At 35.6% G+C, this 27479-nt stretch overlaps 1 protein-coding gene across 1 annotated transcript; it reads right to left on the bottom strand.

Annotated features, from left to right (window-relative positions):
• Nucleotides 1-331: 331 nt before the first annotated feature.
• Nucleotides 332-27479, bottom strand: SULT1B1 (sulfotransferase family 1B member 1). Its single transcript, XM_002929461.4, has 8 exons — nt 27247-27479; nt 20903-21089; nt 20492-20620; nt 12608-12705; nt 10557-10683; nt 9837-9931; nt 6048-6228; nt 332-2217 (listed from the first exon to the last, which is right to left on the bottom strand). The coding sequence occupies exons 2-8, from the start codon at nt 21048-21050 to the stop codon at nt 2105-2107; spliced, it is 891 nt and encodes a 296-aa protein (XP_002929507.2). The 5' UTR covers nt 21051-21089; nt 27247-27479; the 3' UTR covers nt 332-2104.

Here is a 27479-nt window from a genome sequence, read left to right as displayed (position 1 = left end):
GATATTTGCTATTACTCTTCTTACGGTATTGTTTTGGTAAGAGAAAAATGGAATGAGATTATTCTATTTTTTTTGTTTGAAAATTTTACAGATGGTTGTTGAATAGGAAAAATAAAGATAAAGCATTATTTTAGGAAAATTAATTTGGTGGCAGTTTTTAAAATGATTTTAAAGGATATCAGGTACTTCTGAAACTGGAATTCTAGTAGGAGTGCTACTGTGTGGTTCGAAACATGAGTTTATGAGAGTGAACAGGATGTTGGCATTTGGATCAGAGGCAACAACACGTAAGAAAGAGAAAGGAAAATCTAAATTCTGTTTGTTTCTCCACTTTATTTCCAGTGTCCACAAAAATACCTGGGGCATAGTTAAAGCTTACTCAAACTTTTTGAATAAAGTCCAGTTACAAAAACTATTTCCACAATGAAAACTAGTGAAAATAGAAATTACCCTATCGTACTAGTGAAGGCAGTTAGTGTAGCCAATCTATTATCTAGATTAAAGATAGTTCAGAGAAACACCTTTTTTTTTTCAAAAATAAACCATATAATCAAATGTATGTATCACATTAACCTATTAATCAATTAGTAAAGCAAATAGATCCGTGATTGGCTTTACTTCCTTGTTGTCAAGAGTATTCTAGAAAACTGGAACTAGTTCACAATATCCTTAGTTATTCAAGATTAACCACTACTAACCATATTTCTAAGGAACATACAAACAAATTTCATACTCTAAAATAATTTATAATATATATTATAATAAACCTATCAAAACTATCTCCAAAATCATTCACTCCCAAGAGGTTTGCAGTTGGCATTAGATCAATCCCCTGCTGGGGCTAGTGAAGAGAGAAGATATATGCTACATGTTTGGGGTGCTATTCCAGCTGCAGATTCACCTGTGAAGGCAAAATACTGTCACCCAAATTATTGTAGCTCTCTCAGTTATAGCTCAGGGTGTCTATTATGTGTCAGAAATATTTTGCAGAACAAGTAAGGCTCAGGGCACTTGAACCAAGCTTGAGTTTGGGAGCTTGGCTGTGGCATACAACTTGGCACATGCTGATAATATCTGCAGGCAAAAGATCTTGCTGCACATGAAGATATAGATAACTACATCCAAGGCAAAGTTGGAGCTGAGAAACAAATGTTCCAAGGAAGCATTTATCAAGGAGTCCAAATTGATAGGCATATGTGTGGGATGGTACACAGAAGGGATATGGAGTCTGGAAGGCATAGTGGAGATTCAGCCCAGACATTCTCCCTTAGGCACCAGTTTGGGAAATTCCACCAAAAAAATTCACGAAATTAAGTAATTGAAGTTTCTGAATGTGGATGAGACCAGGGCAATAGGTAATTCTCAGAATTTTGGAAAAGGCTGTTGAGATCAGAGGACTCTCCACAGAAAGCAAGTTGTGGTCTCAGTCCAGGTTCTCAGAGCAGAGCTGCAGTTCCCAAGGGAGAGCCTTAGGGAGACCAACGTAGGTAGACCTTTCTCCTGTGGAGACCCAGGAATTAGATACTCAGCAATTAAAAATTTGGATGCTTAGACATTAGGTATAGGAATGACATTTCCAAAATTTGAACTCCATCATCTGGGATATGAGCTGCATTATCCAAATAGTGGCACTGCAAGAAGAAAAGCTATGACTCAGGGAACAACTTGAGACCCAGAGGACAGCAGCGGAACAGAGCGTCCTGGGTCAAGTTTTCAGCAAAGGGAATTGGGGCAGAGCTAGGCAATGTAGTGTCAGCGTGCAAACAGCACTTCTTGGACCATGTTACTAGGGAGGGGAACTTCGTTCTAAGCCATAACACACAAAAGGTTGAGTAGGATAAGTACTTTCTCTGTTGTCCATACTAGTCTAGGAAAAGGCAGAAATATGCTACAAAAAACTAACCACTGGCCCTAAATTTAGGGAATTTGGAAGCTCAGAGTCAGGAGAAAAACTGAGACCTGACTGATGACATGCACAGAAATCCATTTTAAAAGCACATTTTCTCCTTTATAAATCCATTTGACTCCCCCAAGTCAGGTCATAACTACCCCCATTTTAACAAATTACAGCTCTGTTCTTCTTCAGATTGGTCTCTCAGGCTCTTTAAATCTCTGTGCGGAACTGAAGCTCGGTTCCAGACATTTCTTTCTTGTAAATGACATCAAATTTCTCGTTTTGGGCCACTGTGAAGTAATTCTTCCAGTCACCTGCTATCCCTAAAAATAAATAAGAAAACATGTGAAGGAATAATGTATTTCTATCATGAAGAAAATCTAATGTATACCAAAACAAAAAGTTCAGAGTTAAAGACTTTCCTTGTATTTGAAATACTTTAAAATGCCATTTCTCCTTTACTGGTCATTCCTGCCATCTAGAAAGGTGGTTTAGAGCTAAATAGAACCTGATTTTTTTTTAAATATAGTTGATATACAATATTACATTCGTTTCCATTGTACAACATAGTGGTTCCACACTTGTATCCATTAAGAAATGATTGCTATGGTAAGTGGAGTTGTCATCTGTTACTACAATATTATTGACCATATTCCTTATGTTGCGCTCTGTATCCTCATGACTTATCTATTTTATAACTGGAAGTTTGTTCCTCTTAATTCCCTTCACTTATTTCGCCTATTCCTCCCCTCCCCTCCCCTCTCCTCTGGCAACCATCAGTTTGTTCTTTGTATTTATAAGTCTGTTTCTGGTTTGTTTTGTTTTAGATTCCACATATAAGTGAAATTATATGATATTTGTCTTTCTCTGTCTGACTTGTTTCACTTAGCATAATAACCTCCAGGTCCATCCATGTTGTTGCAAGTGGCAAGATGGTGTGTGTGTGTGTGTGTGTGTGTGTGTGTGTGTGTGTTTTATGGCAAGTAGTATGCCCGTGTATGTATATACCACATCTTCTCCACCCATTCATCTATTGATGGTCACTTGGGTTGCTTCCATATTTTGCCTATTGCAAATAATGCTGCAGTGAACATAGGGTTGCATATATCTTTTTGAATTAATGTTTTCACTTTGTTACCCAGTAGTGGATGACTGGATTATACAGTAGCTCTATTTTTAATTTTTTGAGGAACTTGCATATTGTTTTCCACAGTGGCTGCACCGATTTACATCCCATCTACAGTGCACAAGTGTTTCCTTTTCTCCACATCCTCACCAACACTTATGATTTTTTGTCCTATTGATACTGGCCATTCTGATAGCTGTGAAGTGATATCTCATTATGGTTTTTACTGACTTTTAAAGATACATTCTGAGAAGGGTTAATTTTCCTGTCTAAATTTATGGAACATTTAATAGTTTCCTGAAAGAGATTCTTTTAGTGTTTCTGTTTGTCATAGGTTATACGGTTACTACTGAACACTCAATCAATGGTCAGGGCAGATTTTATTTCATGAATTAGTTTGGGAAACTATTACAAAGAACTGGTCATCAACACAACCATGAACTTGAAAGTCGATAAGTATCATTTCCTATGAATTTATTAATTAAGTTGGTATGATACTTGAAGGATACCATGTTCCCTGAGTTCACCAGACTTATACTGTATTTGCATTTTAGATAACAAGAATAGCATTTAAAGTCAAACATATAACATTCCTGAGCCATCTCTACAAAAGCAAAACTTTGGGGAACAAATTTGCATTTAATTTCTTACACTTGGATGTTTATAAATATTTATCTGAAAAATAAATTCTTAATATACTGTAAATGTGCTTGGAGATAAACATTTGCTTTGTTATTTTATGAAATATTAAATATGTCCTGTTGAATTGCACGCTACATTAACCCATGATGGATTGATGAAGATTTCAAATCTTTTTAATGAAAAACATCCCCATAAACAATGTTGTTTCCCTGGATTATACCTTGTTCTGTGTTCACCAGATGGCAAGAACTTTTGGAAAGTGAGAGTAAGGTATACTTGAAATAGTCCATCTGTAAAGATGTCATTAAAAACAAAAAGCACAAATTAAACAATAAAGAGTCGTATGTAAAGTATTCTAAGGATTTTCTATTTTGAGTGTTAATTATACACAAACACGTTTGCTTCACAAGAGTAAAGGAAGCATAATTTTTTTTTTTTTGGATAAAGTAAATGCTAGCCAAAGCCCAGATTTTTCTATTTTGTTGCAATTTGGAACATAAGTATAAATACTGGACATCATCTGTCCTCTCCCTACTTTTACTATTGTGTGGTTAAATTATGACATTGATTTAGCCAACATGGCATCCCTCAAGACTGAGCGTACTCAACCCTTTGTTCACACATCACTTTGAACCATGTTATCATCCATTTATATGCATGCCTCCTGCATTACATTATGAGCTTCTCAAAGCAAATGCATGTGTCATCCATCCTTGCATGTTCTAGAGAATGTGTGTTGCATACAGGTGTTCATGAAGAGTGTTTCCTAAACATAAATGAGCAAATAAATGGGTATTCTTTAAATGTTTATTAAATGCATGAATGAATAAATGAGTAAACAAATCTTAAACTATTTAGACTAAGAAGAATGTGCTACTTTTTAATGTATTATTTACAGTCAGAAAAAAACATTTCAAATGCTTACATGTCATTTACCATAATCCTCCCCCAAAACTTATGCCACAGATCTTATTACTTTCTCCATATTTTCAGTGATGTAACCAGACTTCTGGCAGATTGATTAAATGTATTCAAAAACATAGATTCAGGGACTGGCAAAGCCTGGATAAACCTCAGATCAATCTGACCACAAAGGGTATTTTTTTTTATTACTTCCAGGTGGGATGTAAAGACCATCTTTATTTTGAGACTAGCATGCAGTCTTTTCTGCTTGAAGTTGGAGAAACCATAGAACCCAGATACTGAGCTTGTTTTATCTACCGCTACACCCTAATGAAGTATCATGGGTGGTATCAATTTTCATATGACTGAGAATAAAACCTTCCTGGAAGTTACATTCAGATAATCTGAAAAAATAAGAATTTGCCTTGTTTAGTAAAGAAGGGTTTTTTCCCCTGATTTTTTCCATCAGCAAAATGTGTGTATGTGAGCATCAGTCTTTGTTTAGACACCATTTACAATGAAAAATTTACTTTGCCTTCTTATACCAGAGGTTAGTTTTGAAAAGTTAAATGTAACGTTTTTGAAAATAATAATAATAAAACAATTTGAAAACACCAGGACTATTTGCTATTTTGATAAGTAATGTAGAAAAATGTTTTAGAAAAAAATTTAACCATATAACTTTTTGAAAATCAAAGGTTTTCAGCCATATGTTCATATGTACAGTACATTTCTAGGGTTATGTTTACTTCCAAGCACACCAATTGAAATCCCACCCCTTCATCTCTACTTCAACAAAGAATAGTGAAAATAGAGGGTGACATTATTAGGTGGATAGCTTCTCAAGTTTAAGTTAATAATTTGTTAAATGTATTATTTTTATCATTTATAAAACATTTTTGACACAAATCATATACAGTAGGTCACAATATGCAGGATTTGCTTCAGTGGAATCAATAGCAAATGCCATATTCCTCTATTGTTATCTTTTTATGTTAAATTTAGATTCCATGTTTCCTATAATTCACACAGTATCTTTAGGGAGCAAAATCTTCCCATAGGGTAAAGAAAAGTCCTTTCTCCTTGTGAACATTTAACAAAGCGACCACTGTTTTCTAAGTAGTGTGGGGTCTTTAAAGTAGATGGATAGGCAAAGATTTAAGATTTAGGAATAACAATTTTGGAATGACTCACATTGGGATTGACAAAACCACTCCCAGTTAGTACCGTAGTAAATAGAAGAAGAAATATGCATCAAATACCCAAGGTATTCTGGTAATGGGTTTATAATGCATTATTTCCTTTAGTAATTTCTAATCTAGTTCAACAACTTTTGTGGTAGGTATTTTTAGTGTCTTTATATTACAGATGAAGAAATTGGTGCCAAAACTGGCTAAGTAAATTTTAGAGATCATTACTCCTCATTTCAGAGTAATTCATAAGAAAATGAAAAGGGAAAATTAAACTCAGCAAAATATTTACCTTTACGCATAAATGAGGATTTGCTATGATCCATCATTGTACTTGGTAGATGTGTATAATTCACCAGAGGGTTATCCTTCATCATTTCAAATGAGGTGTGATGGATAATCTTATTTAATTCCTCATCATTCAAATTCTTCTCTAGAAATCTAACAATCTTCTTGACTTCCCGCTTCGGATCCTATCAATGGTTAAAGAGACATACCCAAGAAAATGGTAAACAAAAACATAATTAACGTAATGTGAAATCTATAATATTTTAATCTGTTTCCTTAAATGTTGGTTCTTAATATTTAATTCATATTTTGTTGGGTCATCAATGGTTTTTTAAAGTTAATCATAAAAATGAAAAAAATCAATAATTTATGTTTGGCAAAAATAGATGAAATATTTTGTTTATTCTAAATTTCATATTTTTAGTTTCATATCAAAAGTGCAATAAGAACAAAGCTTGGTCTAAATATTAACAATATTTGGAGAAAAAATAACAGCTATTTTAAGCTCAAGTTGTAATCAGATTTGAACAGTGAATATTTAGGGACCAAGTATTTATTCTTCTTGCCTTTATTTATTTGTTCTTAATCAAAATTCTTTTCTTGTTTTTAATAACAATATTTAAAAACAAAAATAATAAATTTGTGAATAACTTCAAGTATGTTTGCCTTAGAGTACTTATACCTTAGACCTTGCTTGGACATAAATTATTAAAAATAAACACAGGCCCACCTGTATGGTACAGTTAGTTGAGCATCTAACTCCAGGTTTCAATTCAGGTCATGACCTTAGGGACATGAGATTGAGCTCCAAGTCAGGTTCCACACTCAGTGCGGAATCTGCTTGAGCCTCTCTCTCCCTCTCCCTCTGCCCATCCCCCTGCTCACACTTCTTCTCTCTCTCTCTCTCAAATAAATAAATAAATAAATAAAATATTTAAAACAACTCCAATGAAAGTGCATTAAGTTATTCATTAACTACAGAGAACAAAACCCAAGAAGTGAATCATTTTCCAGATTCTAATGACATAAACTTAGTATCTGCAACTTTTAGGAAGCTAGACTAAACTCTATATGGATACATCTAGAAATGTTTTGAGAAGGTGATAGCTAAGTTGAAAAAGATTTGTCAGAATATAGGGTCTCATAATGTTTTGAAGGGAGAAATAAAAGCAAAGTGCTTGAAGTTAGGTTTGAATTGTTCATAGAAATAAGAGAGGCTATAAAATTGGAAAGATAAATTGAGGTAAAAATGAGAAAATCCTTGGATGTCCCACTGAAGGATTTAGACTTTATCTCTTATGCAGGGAAGCCACAGCATTTAATAATGTGTCATTAACACTGTGAGTGTGTTCATGTATACACATGTGTATGTTTTGGCAGGGAGTTCCTTACAAGGAAAGTTCTGGCAATATATTATATCTCAGACCTTGAAGAGAGCAGAATGAGATGACAATTAAGGGATGTGAGTGCTTGGAATAAGTAAAAGGTCAGAAATTATGATAATGGAAAAAAGTTCGAAAGAAAAGTTAATAGTGGTAGTAGGAAAACCACAGATGGACAGCCAAATAGAGAACAATTTCTATTAGGGATTCGAAGTGTTTGGAGAACAATCTGGCCACTGTCAAAGTGTCAGTGAGTGTTGGTTTATGGTGCAGTAGAAGTGAAAGCAGAGTGCTGGTACCTACTGAATGTCCTTCTGCTGTATTTCTCTTTCACCTCATTGATTGAGAATATATGCAGAACACTCAAACCAGTGTCGATTATTGGAATTCTCTTTGAATTTTATTATTGATATGTAACTATAATTTTGTTCTATTGTTGTTAAACTTATTAATATAACATCATCTAAAAATAACTGTATGACAGGAGAAAAAGACCATCTATCAAGTATGATAATGTAGCAGGTTTGAGTGGGATTCAGAAGATCTAGATATGCTTATAAAGCTGATTAGGACAGACTGTAAATCAGTTTGAATGGGTGGATTTGAATAATGCATTTTAGCTGAACAGGAGAGAAATGGTTGACACAAGAGTGTCATGTGGGGGGCAGCATGATGTTGGACTCAGAGTGTGGACACCAGGCTGGCCAAGAAAGTGTATTTCCCCATCCTATGGAGAAAAAGAGACTATATTTAGAAGCTAAAATTGCTCTTTTCATAAAATTATTAAGTGCTGCTCTGGTGTCTGGAAAGTAAGGAAAGAGTACAGAAGGAGAATTTTCTCCTTATGAAGAATTCATGACTTAACTCCGGCTAATCAAATACTCAAGGAATATCACCACTTTTTACAAGTGTTTTCATAAAACCACTTCAGTTTCACAGCTGCATGTTGCCAGCAAATTGAAAATTAATTGCCTCAAGCCCTGTATAAATGCGCAATCGTAAAGTTCTGATGGTAGATTCTCTATGGGCTGCAAACAAGTGTGATGGAAGGTGGGAGCCTGGGCAGAGCAGAAAAATTCAGAGGACTCTTTTTGTTAAGATGTGAGAATACTTTGGGGGTTTCTTCGAAATACTTGGATCAAGGGAAATTTTACATGAGGCAAGGTTTTTGTTATGCAAAGGAAGACTGATGTCTCTAAGATGTTTGTTATTACTGGTCATTCATATATTTGTTCATTCAAGCAATCAGTTATTCATACAAGTGATTCTATGAGCTGCTATGTATGTGTAAGGTGCTATATTCTGTACTATGAATGTAGTTACAAGAATGATAGATAATGTACCTTCCATCATGAACTTAAAGTCTAAAATGTATCCTCATTTGTAAGTCCAATCTTTTTCAAATAGAGGAACTTGGTTTCCACATATTTCTCAGGTGTGTGTGTGTGTGTGTGTGTGTGTGTGTTTGTATTTGCCTAATTTAAGTAAAATGAATAGGCCTGGAATTTTGCAGCGATATTTGAACTGATACTAGTTCATACAGGAGACTTGATGAATGCTTACGAATCCCCAAACTAAGAGGGAGATAGTAAGAGAGTAAAGGAGAGGGATTTGAAAGTTATAATAGGTAATGCCTGTGAACCAATGGGCTGTTCACAATATAGTGGAACCGTATCCACTATATGGATGTCAATGAGGACAATGTATTTTCAAATTTTGAAAATTAATGGACATGTATGTAAGTGATGAGTCACTAAATTCTACACCTAAAATGAATATAACACTGCATGTCAACTAACTGATATTTAAATAAAAATTTAGAGGGGAAAAAAAGAAAATGAATGGACAAATAACATCATTAACCAAAGACAGAATAAAAGAAGAAAAGGGTTACGTGTTGGAGAGAGGGAAGCAAGATGAATTTAGCTTTGAAGTGTTAAATTTAAAGGTCATTTTAATAAAAACACGGGTCTGAATTAGGGTAGAAGTTAAATGGAGTTTTGGGGGATCATTACTACGTAAAGAGTTTTGTCAACGGTAGGCATGGGTATGATCACCAAAGTGTAGCATACAGCTTACAGAGAAAGCTGACTGACAGATGAGATCCACAGGAAAGCCAGGAGAGTGTGATAGCCTATTAATGTTGGAAAGAATTTCAACAAGAGAAGGTGTTCACAATAAACACAATGATTAAAAAGTATAAGAAGATAAAAATACCATGGATTTCACCATTAGAAGTTACTAATGATCTTAGCAAGATTTGGGTAAACAAGCATTGAGAAGAGGCAAAATAATCACATCATTTTATTTATTTATTTATTTTTACTCCATAGATTAAGTTGAAAATATATATTAACCTTTACCCCAGGATGTAATGGGGGATTTATCAGAATGAATTTCTACCATTTTACCTCTTTCATATCTTCATAGTACAAGAAAAGTATTGGGTGTTCTTCCTTTTTCTTCCACCAGCTCTTAACATGATTAAACCAGGAACCATAAGCCACTAAAACCAGAGAAACAGTCTATTACCATAAGCATTCATCAAATTAAAGGTTTGTTTCCAAACAATAAGTTAAATTGTACAAACATTTTGTGGAATTCAGTAATCAAGGGAACTGGATATATAAGACCAATTAAAAATATATATAATCAGCCACTTATGGATGTACAGATTAAAAAAATATAAAGAACAAAGGAAGCTTTTCAAATGAAAATACATTGGCCTCCATGTGGGTTTTATTTAGCCTCACATGGAAGTAAACCATTCTACTAAATACTCATATTAACTATTTATCTAAATATTATAAATATATGTATAACTGATCAAACTAAGGATTTGGGCAAGTTAAACAATTTCCATTGTAACTGGAACTGAGAATGGATTTCTAGCAACTGGAAAAACATTTGAGGATATTTTCATCAGGCCAATGTTAAATACCAAATTTATATATTGATATCATAGTAAAATATTAGATACAGTTGATCAAATTCTTTTAATGCTATTTAAATGTACTTTTTATTGGCTTGGAAAAGCAAATGTTTTGATAGGAAAAGTCACACCAGTGATAGTTATCAGTATTATTAAAAAAGAAAAGTACTTATTAATTTCAAGCCCAGGCCTACCCTACCATTTCCAGTCATGAATCTCTCCAGATATTCTTCCCAGGGACCAGGGACAGGTTCCAAATTATTCATTAAGTCAAAATGGTAATATGAGACAGCAACATCCTTGGCATTTCGAGCCAGATAAATCATCTGCAGGGAAAAAAAGAAAACCATATGGATTTGAAATCCATGAAATTAAAAACAGGAAAAATTAGAGAAAATTAATGAAACAAAAAGCTGTCTCTTTTTAAAAAAATGAACAAAATTTTAAACATCTAGCAAGACTAATAAAAAGAAGACACAAACAACTAATATCAAGAAAAAAACAGGAGGTATCACAACAAATCTTATAGCCATTAAAATTATAATGAGTGTGAAAAGATGCTCCATATCACATGTCATCAGGGAAGTGAAAATTAAAGCAACAATGAGACACCACTCTTTACTTATTAGAAAGACCAATATCCAGAAAACTGGCACCAAATCCTGGTGAGGATGTTGAGCAACAGGAACTCTCATTCATTGCTGCTGGGATTGCAAAAATGGTACTGCTACTTTGGAAGACACTTTGGCAGTTTCTTACAACGCTAAACATAGTTTTACCCACAATCCAGCAATCACACTGCTTGGTATTTATCTAAAGTTGAAAAATAAGGTCCACACAAAAAACTGCAAGTGGAGTATAGAGCAGCCTTATTCCTAACTGCCAAAATGTGGAAGGTGAGTGAATAAACTGGGATATACCCAGACAATGGAATGTTATTCAGCACTAAAATGAAATGAGCTATCAAGTCATGAAAAGACATGGAAGAATGCATGTTACTAAGGGAAAGAATGCAATTTGAAAAAGCTACATACTGTATGATTCTAAATATATGACCTTCTGGGAAAGCCGAAGGTCATATAGTTAGACCTTCTAATATATATAGAAGGTCTATGTATTTTTTTATTGCCTCCATGAAAACTATGGAGGCAATATAAAAGATCAGTGGTTGCCATGCTGGGAGGAGAGGGTGATGAATAGGTGGAGTACAGAAGATTTTTAGGGCAGCAAAATTACACTGTAGGATACTATAATGGTATATATATGTCATTATACATTCGTCCAAATCCATTGAATGTGCAATACCAAGAAGGAACCCTAATGTAAACTATGAATTTTAGGTGATAATGATGTGTCGATGTAGGTTCATCAGTTGTAACAAATGTACCACTCAGGTGGGGATGTTGATAACAGGTAGCTATGCATTTGTTGGGGCAGGGGATATTTGAGAAATCTCTTTGCCTTCTACTCAATTTTGTTGTGAACTTAAAATTGCTCTAAAAATAAAATTGCTATAAAAAACACAGTCTGTTCAAAGAAAGAATAAGAAGAGAATTATGGGGGTGCCTTGATGGCTCAGGCAGTTAAGTGTCTGCCTTCATCGCAGGTCATGATCCCAGGGTCTTGGGATTGAGCCCCATATCAGGTTCTCTTTTCAGGGCGGAGTCTGCTTCTTCCTCTCCTTTTGCCCCTCCCTCCTTGCTCTCTCTCACTCAAATGAAGAAATAAAATCTTTTTAAAAAGAAGAGAACTATGAAACACTTTTCGTTACAAAATTCCACAACTTAGAATTCTTCACACATTCCTCACACATCACAAACTAGCAAAATCAGTTAAGTTGAAATAGATCATCAGAATAGCCCCACAAATATTGAAGAAATTGAATTTCAAATTTAAAGTTCCCCAGAAGCAAATATCCAGGCATAAAGGTTTCACTGGAGAATTTTACCAAATAATCAAATAAGAACTGACATCCTTATGTTGAGTTTTCAGAGAAGGCCAGAATATCTAGGGATAGCTGGGGAATAGCAGTAGCAATATTGTGCTGAGATGGGGATCCTGTTGCTACACAGCTTCGGCAAACTTGATTATGTAGGTTTAGCCTGAAATACATATATTTTTAATTGAAACACTTCTTATGGAGCTCAGTTCTCATGGTATCAAACAAAACATTTGAGCAATCACTTACTATGGGCATGACTAAAGGGATAGAGTCACATTAAAAAAAATGACTTGCAGTGGAGAATGTACCTTGCAGTTGTTCTCCCAGAAAGACTTAGGAAGGAGATCAATTGGTAGATGCGTCTTCACAAGCCGCGGTGATGGATTCTTCTCTAATTGTTCTATTCCTAGGGAAATTTTAGTTTGGTATATAGATACATTAGAGTCTACAAAGAGCTTGCATTTCCTGATTTTCTCCGACCTTTTAAAATATTTTCGAGCAGTATACAATGCTGCTAAATTTTGGACCAATCACAGGAATTATCTGGATTCTTGGAGGCAATATTGCATAATGGGTAAGGGCATAGGTTAGCCTCCTTGAGTTCAAATCCTAAGTCTGTCACTTACACATTGTGAGACATTTGAAACTATGCTAGTCGCCGTGTTTCACTTTTTCTATCTCCAAAATGAGGGGTAATTATATCAGCTTTAGCAATTGGAGTTTTATCATAACTCGCATTATTATAAATAATTATGAAAATAGTTTGCTTCTCAAAGAGATATGGATAATTACCAATTCTCATACAGCTATTGTTTTGCATCTGCTGTTATGGTATAGACAGTGTTACATCTGTAGAGCGCCAGCTGTTGCACCTGCATTTTTTCATTATTTCTTCTATGTGTTATATGTACATACATGCAAAATGAAAATGTTGTGTAACTTTTAGGTGTTAGCCGAACTCACCAAAGGCATACAACTAATATGTAGAAGAATCTGGTTTCAAATCAAGTCATTGGATAAGGGGTATGTCAACTTCCCTGAGACAAAAAATATCCATTTATTTTGTCTAGTCAGAGCAAAAATGATCCCAGGGGCCTGGATCTCACAAATAAGTGACTTGGCTAGTCTGAAGGCACTTCTGGGATAAGGGCACGCTCGGAATTCCTGACACAGACTAGGAAGAGTGGGGCCAACCCTTTAAATTTAACTATTCTTTTTATGAACTCAGTGGCCTTTATCATATCGCAGATATATCTTTTAATGATGTCATAGCCTATAGAGTCATCAACACCTAAAATCTCCTTCAGATTTCATATCCAAAAAACTTAGAGTCCTATGCATTTTTTCACAATATTACTTATATCCAGTCTAACCTCTAGATTACCTGTTAACCTTATATTATCTTCCCACCTTTTGCATACAAAGGCACACCTGCTCAAAATTGCATCTGACTCACTCATTCAAAACAATCTTATGTATCATTTGTTTACAAAAAGTTATTACATATGCTAAAAAGCCACTCAATCTCTATTAAAACATCCTTTAAAAATATTCTGTATAATACTTATTTTTGTTTCAGTGTATTTACTTGTTTATTTGTTTGTTGTCAGCTCCCATGCTTCTTCCCCATCCCCACCCCCACCCCCAAACACACACACTAGAATGGAGATTCCACAAGCGCCAGGATGTAGCCCATTTTGAATGTTCTATAGAGAACAATGCATAGCATGGAGTTGTATTAGCACATAGTTGTATTATGAAGAATCTCTTAATTTTGATGTGGATAGGGTTGACTGACTTAGGAAATAAAGATCAAGAATCCTAGTTAAATTTGAATTTCAGATAACAACAGATATCTTTTAGTGTTAGTATCTTCCATGCAATATTTGGGATATACTTACGCTAAACAAAATACTTACTTATCTGAATTTCAAATTTAATTGGGTATCTTGAGTTTTATCTGGAAACATTAATTATACACCTATAACATTCCACCAGATATTTTATTATGCTACTACTAACCTGGTAACTACAGCCACTTTATCCAGCATATAGAAATGAGAAATCATCATCTTCCACAACCCACTATTCCTCAATGCCCATGACATGAACTTCTACATTTTTTCAAATGAAGTTTTCCCCTTATCTGTTGCTCCTCTTCATTCCTTCAACTTCACTGAAAGATTTCCTAAACTCTAGATTGTAATTGTTTTGCCATGTGAGGTCTTTAAATGAACCCTTAATTGCACAAATATGATTGTTAGGAATATGTAATGACATTACACACATTCATATTCAGGCCCCAGAGTAAATCTGAGTGACAATTTATCCTCTTTTACCTGCTGAATCTCACTTCCTCACTCTCTGGTGATGTTGCACAGACTCACTTCCCACCTCTAAACCCCCATCTCCCACCAGTCATCCCTGACTCCCTGCCCTGCTTACTTTGATTCTATCACTTTTTCATTTCCTATTTTTTATGGCTCTGGAGTCTTATCTCATTCTTGCACTCACTTTGTTTGCTTGTCCCAGAATAATTATTTTAGTTCCAAGATTCATCATTTGCTCTGACTTCAGGCAACCACACGGAAGGAATGACACCTTCACAGTTGGTTCTTCTCTTCCTATGGAAGTAACTAGCTCTGGAAGGGTAGGGAATTTTAATTCTGCTCTTTAAATTGATATAAACATTCACCACCATACTTCTGTCTTCCTATCCCAGGTTTCCAGTGCATTTGACGGCCAGGTCTCACTTCATGAGCCCTTTGCATTTGCCTAGAGGACACTACACCCTCTTAGATCACTGAGTAGTTCTTGAAAACTACAAGCCCTACATGATCTGTCCCTGTCTAGTCTCTAGTTGTTTTTTATCTCACTTTTCCCCTTTCATTGTTGTTTGGTTCCAGCTTTGTCCACCCTATGAGATTATAGTTCTCTCCCCCACCTTTTTTTTTGTTTTGGTTTGGTTTGGTTTGCTTTTCTGTTGTGGTTTCCAGCCACTTCGGATTTATCTAGGTTGTATTTTGCTTGGTTCATGGTTATTTTGGATTCTGCTCACTTGCTCACCCTAGGTATGGGCAAAATGACTATAAGGAGAAATTCACAACAAAAGAAAGAACCAGAGATGTTCTCTGCTATAGTGTTAATCGATATGGATGTAAGCAAGATGTCAGAGATGGAATTCAGGATAGCAATTATACAGTTAATAGCTAGGCTTGAAAAAAGCATAAATGACAGTAGAGAATCTCTAAGGGCAGAAATGAGATCTAATCAGGCCGAACTTAAAAATGCTATAACTGAGATGCCCTCTAAATTGGATGCTCTAACAGTTAGGGTAAATGAGGCAGAAGAAAGAATAAGTGTTCCAGAGGACAGTCTGGTGTAAAAGAAGGGAGTTGAGGAAAAGAAAGAGACAATTCAGAGCTCATGAAGAAAGGCCTCAAGAATTTAATGATGCCCTGAAAAGAAAAAAATGTTAGAATTATTCGGGTGCCTGAGGGGGTGAAGAGAGAGAGGGGGCAAGAAGGTATATTTAAGCAAATCATAGCTGAGAACTTCCCTAATCTGGGGAAGGAAACAAGCATTCATATCCAAGAGGCAGAGGACCCCTCCCAAAAATCAATAAAAATAAATCAACACCCCATATATAATAATGAAGTTTGCAAATTTTAGAGAAAAAGAAATTATCCTGAGAGCGGCTTGGGAGAGGAGGTGCCTTACATATGGAGGGAGGAACATCAGAATAACATCAGACCTATCCACAGAAATCTGGCAGGACAGAAAGGGCTAGCATGATATATTCAGGATACAAATGAGAAGAACATGCAGCCAAGAATACTTTATCCAGCAAGGCTGTCATTCAGAATGGAAGGAGAGCTAAAGAGCTTCCAAGACAGAAACTGAAAGAATATGTGACCACCAAGCCATCCCTGCAAGAAATATTAAGGGGGATACTGTAAGTGAAGAGAGACCCCAAGACTAACATAGACCAGAAAGAAGCAGAGACAAACTACAAAACAGGGACTTTACAGGCAATGCAATGGACTAAACTCATATCTTTCAGTAGTTACTCTGAATGCAAATGGGCTAAATGCTCCAAACAAAAGACACAGGGTATCAAGTTGGATAAAAGAGCAAGATCCACCCACATGATGTCTACAAGAGACTCATTTTAGACCTAAAGACACCTCCAGGCTGAAGGGGTGGAGAACCATTTACCACACCAATGTATGTCAAAATGAAGCTAGGGTAGCAATCCTCATATCAGACAAATTAGATTTTAAACCAAAGACTGTAGTAAGAGATGTAGAGGGATACTATATCATTTTTAAAGGGTCTATCCAACATGGAGATCTAACAATTGTAAATATTTATGCCCCCAACATGGGAGCAGCCAGTTATATAAGCCAATTAATAACCAAAGTAAAGAAACACATTGATAATAATACATTAATAGTAGGGACTTCAACACCCCACTCACAGCAATGGACAGATCATCTCAGCAGATCAACAAAGAAACAAGGGCTTTGAATGACGCACTGGACCAGATGGACTGCACAGAGATACACAGAACATTCCATCCTAAAACAACAAAATAATCATTCTTCTCCAGTGCACATAGAACTTTCTCCAGAATAGATCACATACTGGGTCACAAATCAGGTCTCAACTGACACCAAAAGATTGAGATTATTCCCTGCATATTTTCAGACCACAATGCTTTGAAACTCAAACTCAATCACGGGAGGAAATTTGGAAGGGACTCTAGCAATTGGACATTAAAGAGCATCATTGCTAAAGAACGAATGGGTCAACCATGAAATTAAAGAACTTAAAAAATTAATGTAAACTAATGAGATTGAAAATACATCAGTTCAAAACCTCTGGGATACAGCAAAGGCAGTCCTAAGAGGGAAGTACACTGCAATACAAGCCTCTCTCAAAAAATTTAAAAAATCCCAAATATACAAGCTAACCTTACACCTAAAGGATCCAGAGAAAGAGCAATAAAAGCAGCAGGAGAAGAGGAATAATAAAAATTAGAGCAAAAATCAATGAAATAGAAACCAGAAGAATAGTAGAACAGATCATCAAAACTAGAAGATGGTTCTTTGAAAGAATTAATAAGATCGATAAACCTCTGGCCAGACTTATCCAAAAGAAAAGAGAAAGGACCTAAATTAATAAAATCATGAATGAAAGAGAAGAGATCTTGACCAACACCAAAGAAATACAGACAATTTTAAGAACATATTATGAGCAACTATATGCCAACAAATTAAGCAATCTGGAAGAAATGGAATCATTCCTGGAAATTTATAAACTACCAAGACTTAAACAGGAAGAGGTAGAAAATATGACAGACCAATAACCAGTAAGGAAATTGAAGCAGTAATCAAAAACCTCTCAAAAAACAAGAGTCCAGAGACAGATGGCTTCCCAGGGGAACACCACTAAACATTTAAAGAAGAAATAATACCTATTCTTCTGAAGCTGTTTCAAAAAATAGAAATGGAAGGAAAACTTTCAAACTTGTTCTATGAGGCCAGCATTACCTTGATCCTCAAACCAGACAAAGACCCCATCAAAAAGGATAATTACAGACCAATATCCTTGATGAACATGGATGCCAAAATTCTCACCAAGATACTAGCCAATAGGATCCAATCCAGTTAAAAGGATTATTCATCACAACCAAGTGGATTTATTCCTGGGGTGCAAGGGTGGTTCGACATTCACAAATCAATCAACAGGATAGATCACATTAATAAAAGAAACAACAAAAACCGTATGATCTTCTTAGTTGATGCAGAAAAAGTGTTTGACAAAATACAGCATCCTGTCTTGATTAAAATTCCTCAAAGTATAGAGACAAAGGGAACATATCTCAATATCATAAAAGCCATCTATGAAAAGCCCACAGTGAATATCATTCTCAATGGGGAAAAACTGAAAGCTTTTTCCTTAAGGTCAGGAACACGACAGGGATGCCAACTCTTACCACTTTTGTTCAACATAGTACTAGAAGTGCTTGCCTCAGCAGTCAGAAAACAAAAAGAAATAAAAAGCATTCAAATTGGCAAAGAAGAAGTCAAATTCTCACTCTTTGCAAATTTCATGATGCTTTATGTGGAAAACCCAAAACACTCTACCCCAAATTGCTAGAACTCACGCAGGAATTCAGCAACATGGCAGGATACAAAATCAATGCACAGAAATCTGTTGCATTTCTGTACACTAACAATGTGACTGAAGCAAGAAAAATAAGGAATAGATCCCATTTATAATTGCATCAAAAGCCATAAGATATCTAAGAATAAACCTAACCAAAGAGGTAAAGGATCTGTACTCTAGAAACTACAGAACACTTATGAAAGGAATTGAGGAAGACACAAAGAGATGGAAAAACATTCCATGCTCATGGATTGGAAGAATAAATATTGTGAAAATGTCTATGCTGCCCAGAACAATCTACATATACAATGCAATCTCTATCAAAATACCATTGACATTTTTCAGAGCTGAGACAAACCTAAAATTTGTATGGAAACAGAAAAGACCCCGAATAGCCAAAAGAATGTTGAGAAAGAAAACCAAAGCTGGGGGCATCACAATGCTTGACTTCAAGCTGTATTTCAAAGCTGTGATCATCAAGACAGCATGGTACTGGCACAGAAACAGACACATAGATCAATGGAACAGAATAGAGAGCCCAGAAATGGACCCTCAACTCTATGGTCCACTAATCTTCAACAAAGCAGGAAAGACTTTCCAATGGGAAAAAGACAGTCTCTTCAACAAATGGTGCTGGGAAAATTGGACAGCCACATGCAGAAGAATGTGACTGGAACATTCACTTATGCCATACACAAAGATAAACTCAAAATGGATGAAAGACCTAAATGTGAGACAGGAATCCATCAAAATCCTAGAGGAGACACAGGCAGCAACTCTGTGGCCTTGGCTGCAGCAATTTCTTGCTAGACACATCTCCAGAGGCGAGAGAAACAAAGGCAAAAATGAACTATTGGAACTTCATCAAGATAAAACATTTCTGCATGGCAAAGGAAACAGTCAACAAAACTAAAAGGCAACCTATGGAATGGGAGAAGATATTTACAAATGACATAACAGATAAAGGTCTGGTATCCAAGATCTATAAAGAACTTCTCAAACTCAACACCCAAAATACAAATAATCCAGTCAAGAAATGGGCAGAAGACATGAACAGATACTTCTCCAAGGACAACATTCAAATGGCCAACAGGCACTTGAAAAAATTCTCCACATCACTGGTCATCAGGGAAATACAAATCAAAACCTCAATGAGATACCACCTTACACCAGTTAGAATGACTAAAATTAATAAGGCATGGAACAACAAATGTTGGCAAGGATGTGGAGAAAGGGGAACCTTCTTACACTGTTGGTGGGAATGCAAGCTGGTACTGCCACTCTGGAAAACAGTATGGACTTTCCTCAAGAAGTTAAAAATAGAGCTACCCTACAACCCAGCAATTGCACTACTTGGCATTTACCCCCAAAGATACAGTTGTAGTGAAAAAAAGGGGCACCTGCACCCCAATACTCATAGCAGCCATGTCCACAATAGCCAAACTGTGGAAGGAGCTGAGATGTCCTTCAACAGATGAATGGATAAAGAAGATGTGGTTCATATATACAATGGAATATTACTCAGTCATCAGAGAGAATGAATACCTATCATTTACATCTACATGGATGGAACTGGAGGATATTATGCTGAATGAAATAAGTCAATCAGAGAAAGACAATTATCATATGGTTTCACTCATATGTAGAATATAAGAAATTGCGCAGAGGATGATAGGGGAAGGGAGGGAAAACTGAATGGGAAGAAATCAGAGAGGGAGACAAACTGTAAGAGACTCTTAACTTGGGGAAACAAACTGAGGGTTGCTGGAGTGTAGGTGGGTGTGGGGATGGGGTAACTGGATGATGGGCATTAAGAAAGGCATGTAATGTGTTGAGCAATGGGTGTTATAAGAAACTAATGGATCATTGAACACTGATCGAGAACTAATGATGTACTATATGTTGGCTAACTGAATTTAAATTAAAAAGAATATCTGGGTTTGAATTTTAAAAAATTATAATTTTTTAAAAAAATAATAATATTATAAAATTATAATTCTCAAGTAGTTTAAACTTACCTGAAGTTCTTAGTCCAGGGACTGCCATTTCCAACATTGGAACTTTAACTGTTATAAAATCCCGCTTACATTTTTCAACATCTCCATTATTTAGAACCATGTCCACAATTTCACTAACCCAAGTGGTTCCTATGGTGAAAGACAACATTTTTTTGTAACCATCCCTTGAATCTGGGAGGAAAGGTCCCTACAGGTAGTCTGCCATCTTAATACATTCTATTAGAAAATTAATTCTGCAATTTTCCTTTCTGTGCCCCAAATGCTCATTTTAAATATACTCAAAAGTACATGTCTAAACTGACTGAGAGGAATATTAATTTTATTTAGGATAGTAATGATTTTATAGAGAAGCTGATTATGAGGAAACAAAGACTGAAGCCAGATCTGCATCTGTCAGTCCACAAAACTCACCTGATTTGGGGTAAGTGGCTATCACAATGTCATCTGGTCTGCTGTGGAACTGTTCAATCCTTTCCCAGTTGTTTGTAAAAGCGTAGGTCATGGGATAGCCATGAATCAACTTCAGGTTTTTTCTCAGGAAATCTTTTGGGGAAATCATTTTTGTACCAGGTTGTACAAATACTTAATAGAATGTTTTCTGACAGTCCAATCATGGGAAAATAAAAAAGATCAAAATCAGAAGCTGAAAAACTAATACTATTCTTAAGACACTGTTACCTGATACAAAGTGAAATTGGCCTTTAACACTCAGCATGAGGAGATCTAAATACAAAGGGCATTTTTGTGGGTATAAAGTTGTAGATTGCAAGAGCAGCAACTGGCTCAGTGACAAGCAGTACAAAGGTCTTTACTGGAAGCTTTTTACAGAAATGAAACTGCACATCTTAGAACTGAAAATCAGATTTTACAGAAATATGCTAAGAATTATCTGGATTTAAGGTAAAATAAAATTACCACTCATCATTACACTTCAATTGTACCTCATTTTTCCTTTTAGGAAATCCATTGTCTTTCTTACCTTTGTTCTTTTGTACATAACACACGTGTTTTCTCTGTCCACTTCTAAGATTTTCTTCTTAAATTATTTTTATTTGAGTGTAGTTGACACACAATGTTACATTACTTCAGGTGTACAACATAGTGATTCAACTTCCCTATACTTAGTTATGCTCCCCAAGGGAGTAGCTACCATCTGTCACTGTACAACGTTATTATAATATCACTGACTATATTCCCTATGCTGGGCCTTATATTCCTGTGACTAAGATTTTTTTTCTGTATCACTGATTTTGAGCAATACAATAATGATCTGCCTTGGTGTGGTCATTTGTACAAGTTTGCATGCGTGTGTGTGTGTGTGTGTGCATTTTTCAGATTTATTGAGCTTCTTGGAATTGTGGGTTTTACAGTCATTTCTTCAAATAATTTTTTTGTCTCTCTTTCCTTCTGGACCCTAAGCCACCCGTGGTTACTCATAGCTCACTGACACCATTCGTTTTTCAAAATCTTTTTCTCTCTTTGTGTTTCATTCTGAATAACACCTATTGCTATGCTTTCATGTTCACTCACCTTTTCTTCTGAAATGTGTAATCCGATGTACCTCAGACATAGTTTCCACCTCTAGACTGTTATTTTGGACATGATTATATTTTTATTGTCTCAACTTCTCATGCATATTGAATACAGTTATAATGACTGTTTTAAAGCCTTTATTTGCTAATTCTAACATCATTTTAGTTCTAGGTTGCTTTCAACTGAATAATTTTTTTTATTATGATTTCTTTCTTCTGCCTCTTTGCATGCTTGATATTTTTTATTGGATGCCTGCTATTGTCTCCATGAAGCGTGGCCTGGGAATTCCTTCAAGGCAGTCATCTGGGGAAATTACACAGTTCAATTTTGTTTGTTTGTTTCCTATCCACTATCTTTTATTTGGTTGCTTCATGCAAAAGGGTGACTCTAGTTCCTGTTACTCCATCTTGCTCAGAAACTACGATGGTTACTTTTAGGGATCAACTTGACTGCACCAGGAGATGCCAAGATATTTGCTTAAATATTATTCTGAGTATTTCTGTGAGGGTGTTTTTGGATGACATTAATATTTAAATTGGTATATCAAGTAAAGCAGACTGCCCTTCATAAAGTTGAAAGCCTGAATAGGACAAAAGGGCTGACTCTCCCCCAAATAAGAGAGAATGTTTCTTGCCTGAAAATATATGAATTGTGACATCAGACTTTTTCCTGTCTTCTTCAAAGTGGAACTAAAACCTTGACTCTTCCTGAGTCTTGTGCCTGTCAGCCTTCAAACTAAAACACCATCGGCACTCCTGGTTCTTAGGCCTTCAGTCTCAGACTGGAACTAAATCATCAGCTGTGCTGGATCTCCAACATGCCAACTTATCCTGTTGGATCTCCAACCTGCCTGCTTATAAAACCACATAAACCAATTAGGTATAATAAATCTCTTTATATATATATATATCTCCATATATATGTGTGTGTGTATATATGTACATGTATATATATGTGTGTGTGTGTATATATATTCATACACATATAATGTGCATTTGTATATATGATAATATATATTATATAATGTACATATGTATATATAATAAAAATTGCAAACTCTTTAGTAACTATTCTAATCATAATCATACTAATAATATTAACTCTGAATTAGAATCTCATTGCTCTGCTAAGTCTTCCAAAATTTTTAAGTCCTGGGAGGAAACTATATTATTATTCTCTATTCTCTAGAGAAACAGACCAATATTACATATTATTTGAGAGAAAGAGAGAGGGAGAGAGAGAAAATTTATTATAAAGAATTGGCTCATGCAATTATGAAGGCTGAAAAGTCCCCAGATCTGTAGATGGCAAACTGGAAACCCAGGATTGCCAATGGTTTAGTTCTAATCTGAAAGCCAGCAAGTTTGATACCCAAGAACAACCAGCGTTTCAGTTTGAATGTGAAGGCAGGAAAAAAGGGATGTCTCAGCTGAAAGACAGTCAGGCAGGATGAATTCTCCCCCATTCCCAGGAAGGTCAGCCTTTTTGTTCTATTCAGGCTTTCAACTGGTTAGAAAAGGCCCATTCACATTAGAAAGGGCAATCTGCTTTGTTCAGTCTACCAATTTAAATGTTAATCTCATCCAGAAATACCCTCACAGACCTAGAATAAGGTTTGACCAAATATCTGAGTTCCCTGTGGCCCAATAAGGTTGACACATAAAATCGACCATCACGGAGGGCGACTCATTGTTTATTTTTTCCACTTCATCTCCACTGAACTTTGTAAGTGAAACTCTAACTTTGCTTTAATACAGTTTCTCATTTTACAACCCTCCCCACACACAGACAGAATGTAAACATCCTTAAAAATTGAAGGAAATGTAAAATATAGAAGTTATAGGATCCTTCATAATCTATTGTTCCGTTTATTTCTAGGAATCTGTCAATCAACAATAATACGTAATATATACTACATATGAATAGAGTTTAATAACAATCTGAATTATATAATATCTTAGATGAACTCTTATTGCTGCTAGTAAAATAACTATAACTGGACTTCAAAGATTGCCAACCAGAGGTTTTTTCACATAAATACTTTGTAAGTAATTTGGTGATTCCAAAATTCCTTGAAGGTACTTTAAACAATGACTGTGCTTATTAAGCTTTCAATATTTACTTGTATACGTGAGCTACAAACAAAGTCACTAATTTAAAAGCTAGCTGCTGCTTAAACTGTTATCCCTAAAATTAGTTTGTATAGAGAGAGGTATGTTTTTGATTAGGAAAATTCTGTTGATACAACAACCTGGTGTTTTAGAGGTATTTCTTCCACACACCCCCTAAAAAACAGTCTAGAAGAAAGAAATCTGCACATAGATTTCTTCATTTTACATAGTAAGACATGCATTATATATCATAATTGTATATCTTGTAATTAATAGGTAATGCACACAAAAATGTGTGTCTTTTTGTTTCCCCAGTAAAAGTTGTTATTAAATTATGGGTTTGTCCTTAAACATATGGCATCTTATGCTAGAAAAACAGTAAAAATAGTTACAATTTTGCATCTTTATTATTCCTCTTAAAGTAAAGGATCTGGGTCCTTCAGAGGCCTGAAAAATATACTGATGGAAAAGCAGAGGCTCGGCATAGGTAGACACACATAAATTTAATGCAGACAAGATCCTGAGGTGAGATGCTGATGAAAACTGAGTGGCCAGGGCATTTTAGGAAAATTATATTAAATATTCCATATAGAATTGTTGCCTTCTGCATGCTTCTTATCTTCTATTTTGTGGTAAATGGTTGCCTTAGCAGTCCCTGTTACTACAGGGGCAGAGTCTAGCAGAAGAAATTCTCCAGCATGAGTTACTGTGGAATATGTCAGCAGCCTTAGAAGGGAAATCTTCTATTTAATGGTAAATCGTTGCCTTAGCAGTCCCTGTTAGTACAGGGGCAGAGTCTAGCAGAAGAAATTCTCCAGCATGANGTTGCCTTAGCAGTCCCTGTTAGTACAGGGGCAGAGTCTAGCAGAAGAAATTCTCCAGCATGAGTTACTGTGGAATATGTCAGCAGCCTTAGAAGGGAACAAATAATGTGGTTGGTCAGGAACCCAGCAGAAGCAGGAAGTGGAAAGAAGTGAAACTGAGTCTGTAAGCTCTGTACTTTGAATGAAATAAGATGTTGAATAAACTGAATGAGTGAATGATTGAACCTGCATGTCCCACTTGGAATCTTATAAGATCTCGGGGACAGTGTTACTGGAGATAGATCTATCTCCAAACTGGGAAGTAACATTATATAACTATATAACTATATATATATATATAAAACACTATATAAATATATATAGATATAATATATTATATCTATATATACATATAAATGAGTGACAGCAGAAGTCAACGTGGTAAATTTGGATATTACATCTGAGTTACATACAATAAATGAAACAATTTTCCTTGAAACATTTTGTTCTACTAATTTCTTAGCTAATTGTTTCTTCCCAGATTATATAAAGGTAAATATTGATCCCAAATATTTGAATGCTTTTGTATGCTGAATTAATTGAGGAAAAAGAAGTGAGGCTCTCTTTTTCTTCTCTGGCTCCAGAATATAAGATTTGGTAGTGGTATAATTGCACTAACATACAGATTATTAGGGGAAAGCAAACAAATATTGAGGACACAGTTCCTAATTTTTATACTATCTGCTACAAATCATGTGGACAAATTTGTTCCCCACTTAGTGGGTGGTTAACATTATTTTATACATTTATAACATCATTCCTGGGTCCATTCATGTCTTCACTCATCCTTCTTTATTTCCTTATTAATTTTGATTTATTTGTACTATTTTATATTTATGTAATCAATTCACAATTGCTATTCAAATACAGTTCATGTACAAGCAACATGTAGTATTGGCATTACCTGACAGCTTGTTAGAAATGCAACATCTCAGGCCCCAATCCGAATCATAATTTATATTTTCACAAAGTCCCCAAGTAATTGGCATGCTCAAGAAAAGCAGGAAACATGACCCTAAACCACTTTTCATCTACTCTCTAACAATATATAGTGTATATAAATGATTTATCAAAATGAATTAACGTCTTCTAGAAAATAAATTGTATTGACTGTGCTACCCACCCTGATGATAAGTCTTACTTTCATTTTGTGCGTGAGATTAAGGAACAAGTTCAGAGTCTGCTCTAAGACATATGACAAGTGAATGGAAACCAGAAATAGACGAGTTTCCCCAGCTCTGAGCACTTGGTCATACCGCAAATCTACTGTGGGTGGGCCTGCACCAGAGTCAAGTGTCTGTGATTTCTCTCAACCAAATCAGGGTGCTCACAATTTCTAAGGAAATCTTACTTTGACAAAGCAAACTTCCTCTGACAAAAACCTCAAGCTTTTCATGTCACAAAAATGTTGTCAGAGAAGCATAGATATGAGTAACAAGATGAAAATAAGGCAGCTGGTTCTGAACACATCCTAGTCACATCTGGGAAGTGGGTGTAACCGATTTAGGAATCTAGGAGTAGTAGTCCTGAATTGCACTTCTCGTTGCGACCCAGGGATGATGATGAGTTCAGAATTACGTGGGGAGACAGATGCAGGCGGGTAAGGCTGGAAGACAGAGCATAACTAATGTCACTGAGCCAGATACCCTGCAAGATGGTTTATAAGTGATATTTAAAATTATAAAAATTAGTTTATAAAAATCTTTTAAATCCTACTAAAAACGGACAATTATGTGGTTATATATGATAGTCTACATGACACTGCTGGTCTTCCTAGTTGAGTGATAGGCAGGAAATTACAATGTCTAGAAGCAGCTTCTAAAAAAATCGATGGTAAAAAAGAGAAAAATGAAAAACAACACCCCTCTTAGGAGAAACTAACCGAGATATCTGACATTAAAACCGAATGGTTCTTTTAATGAGGAAAGAATATTTCTTCCTTTGTTTCACCTAAATAAAGTCCAATTTTATTCCCTTATGAGGCTTACATTTTCATAAAAAGACCCCCAATCCTGGCATGCTTCAGAAAAGTCCGGTTGAACCTAGAAAAATAAAAGTGATCGCGGAGAGCCTGATAGATTGTGCGCAGCATAAACAATACCGAGTTTCCTGTGGGAAAATTGGAATTCAGCAAAAGCGCTTAAATTGCAAGCATGTGTTCAAAACGGAAATCACTCGAGACACCCAAATGTTCTGCAGATGTCAGACAAAAACCTCAAGAAAAGAGATTTTAAAAAGCAAATTTTACCTCACACTTTAATCTCCTTTTTCAGTTTTCATTTTCAGCCAGCGAAGCTGGTGCTGACAAGAACCCTGGGAGCCGGTGGTAGTCCCAGGAAGGCAGGGCCCAGCGAGACTGGGGAGGCTCGCTTCTGTCTCCAGGAGAAAAGTGAGTTCAGGATTTGATGTGAACGTAGTAGTCAGTGACTTTACAGGTAGTTAAGGTAGAACTATATATACACACGTACACACACAGAGGCA

Source organism: Ailuropoda melanoleuca, chromosome 11 (genome assembly GCF_002007445.2).
Source record: "Ailuropoda melanoleuca isolate Jingjing chromosome 11, ASM200744v2, whole genome shotgun sequence".
NCBI classification, from domain to species: Eukaryota; Metazoa; Chordata; class Mammalia; order Carnivora; family Ursidae; genus Ailuropoda; species Ailuropoda melanoleuca.
The sequence above is the reverse complement of the archived record's forward strand: the minus strand, read 5'-3'. Positions and strand labels throughout refer to the sequence as shown.

Excerpts from the sequence above, each read along its gene's own strand:
- SULT1B1 (XM_002929461.4), bottom strand. The coding sequence starts at position 21,050 with ATGATTTCCCCAAAAGATTTCCTGAGAAAAAACCTGAAGTTGATTCAT. Across the intron at positions 12,706-20,491 it reads CCCTGGACTAAGAACTTCAG|GAATAGAACAATTAGAGAAG; the intron begins GTAAGTTTAAAC and ends AAATTTCCCTAG. Across the intron at positions 10,684-12,607 it reads TCTGGGAGAACAACTGCAAG|ATGATTTATCTGGCTCGAAA; the intron begins GTACATTCTCCA and ends TTTTCCCTGCAG.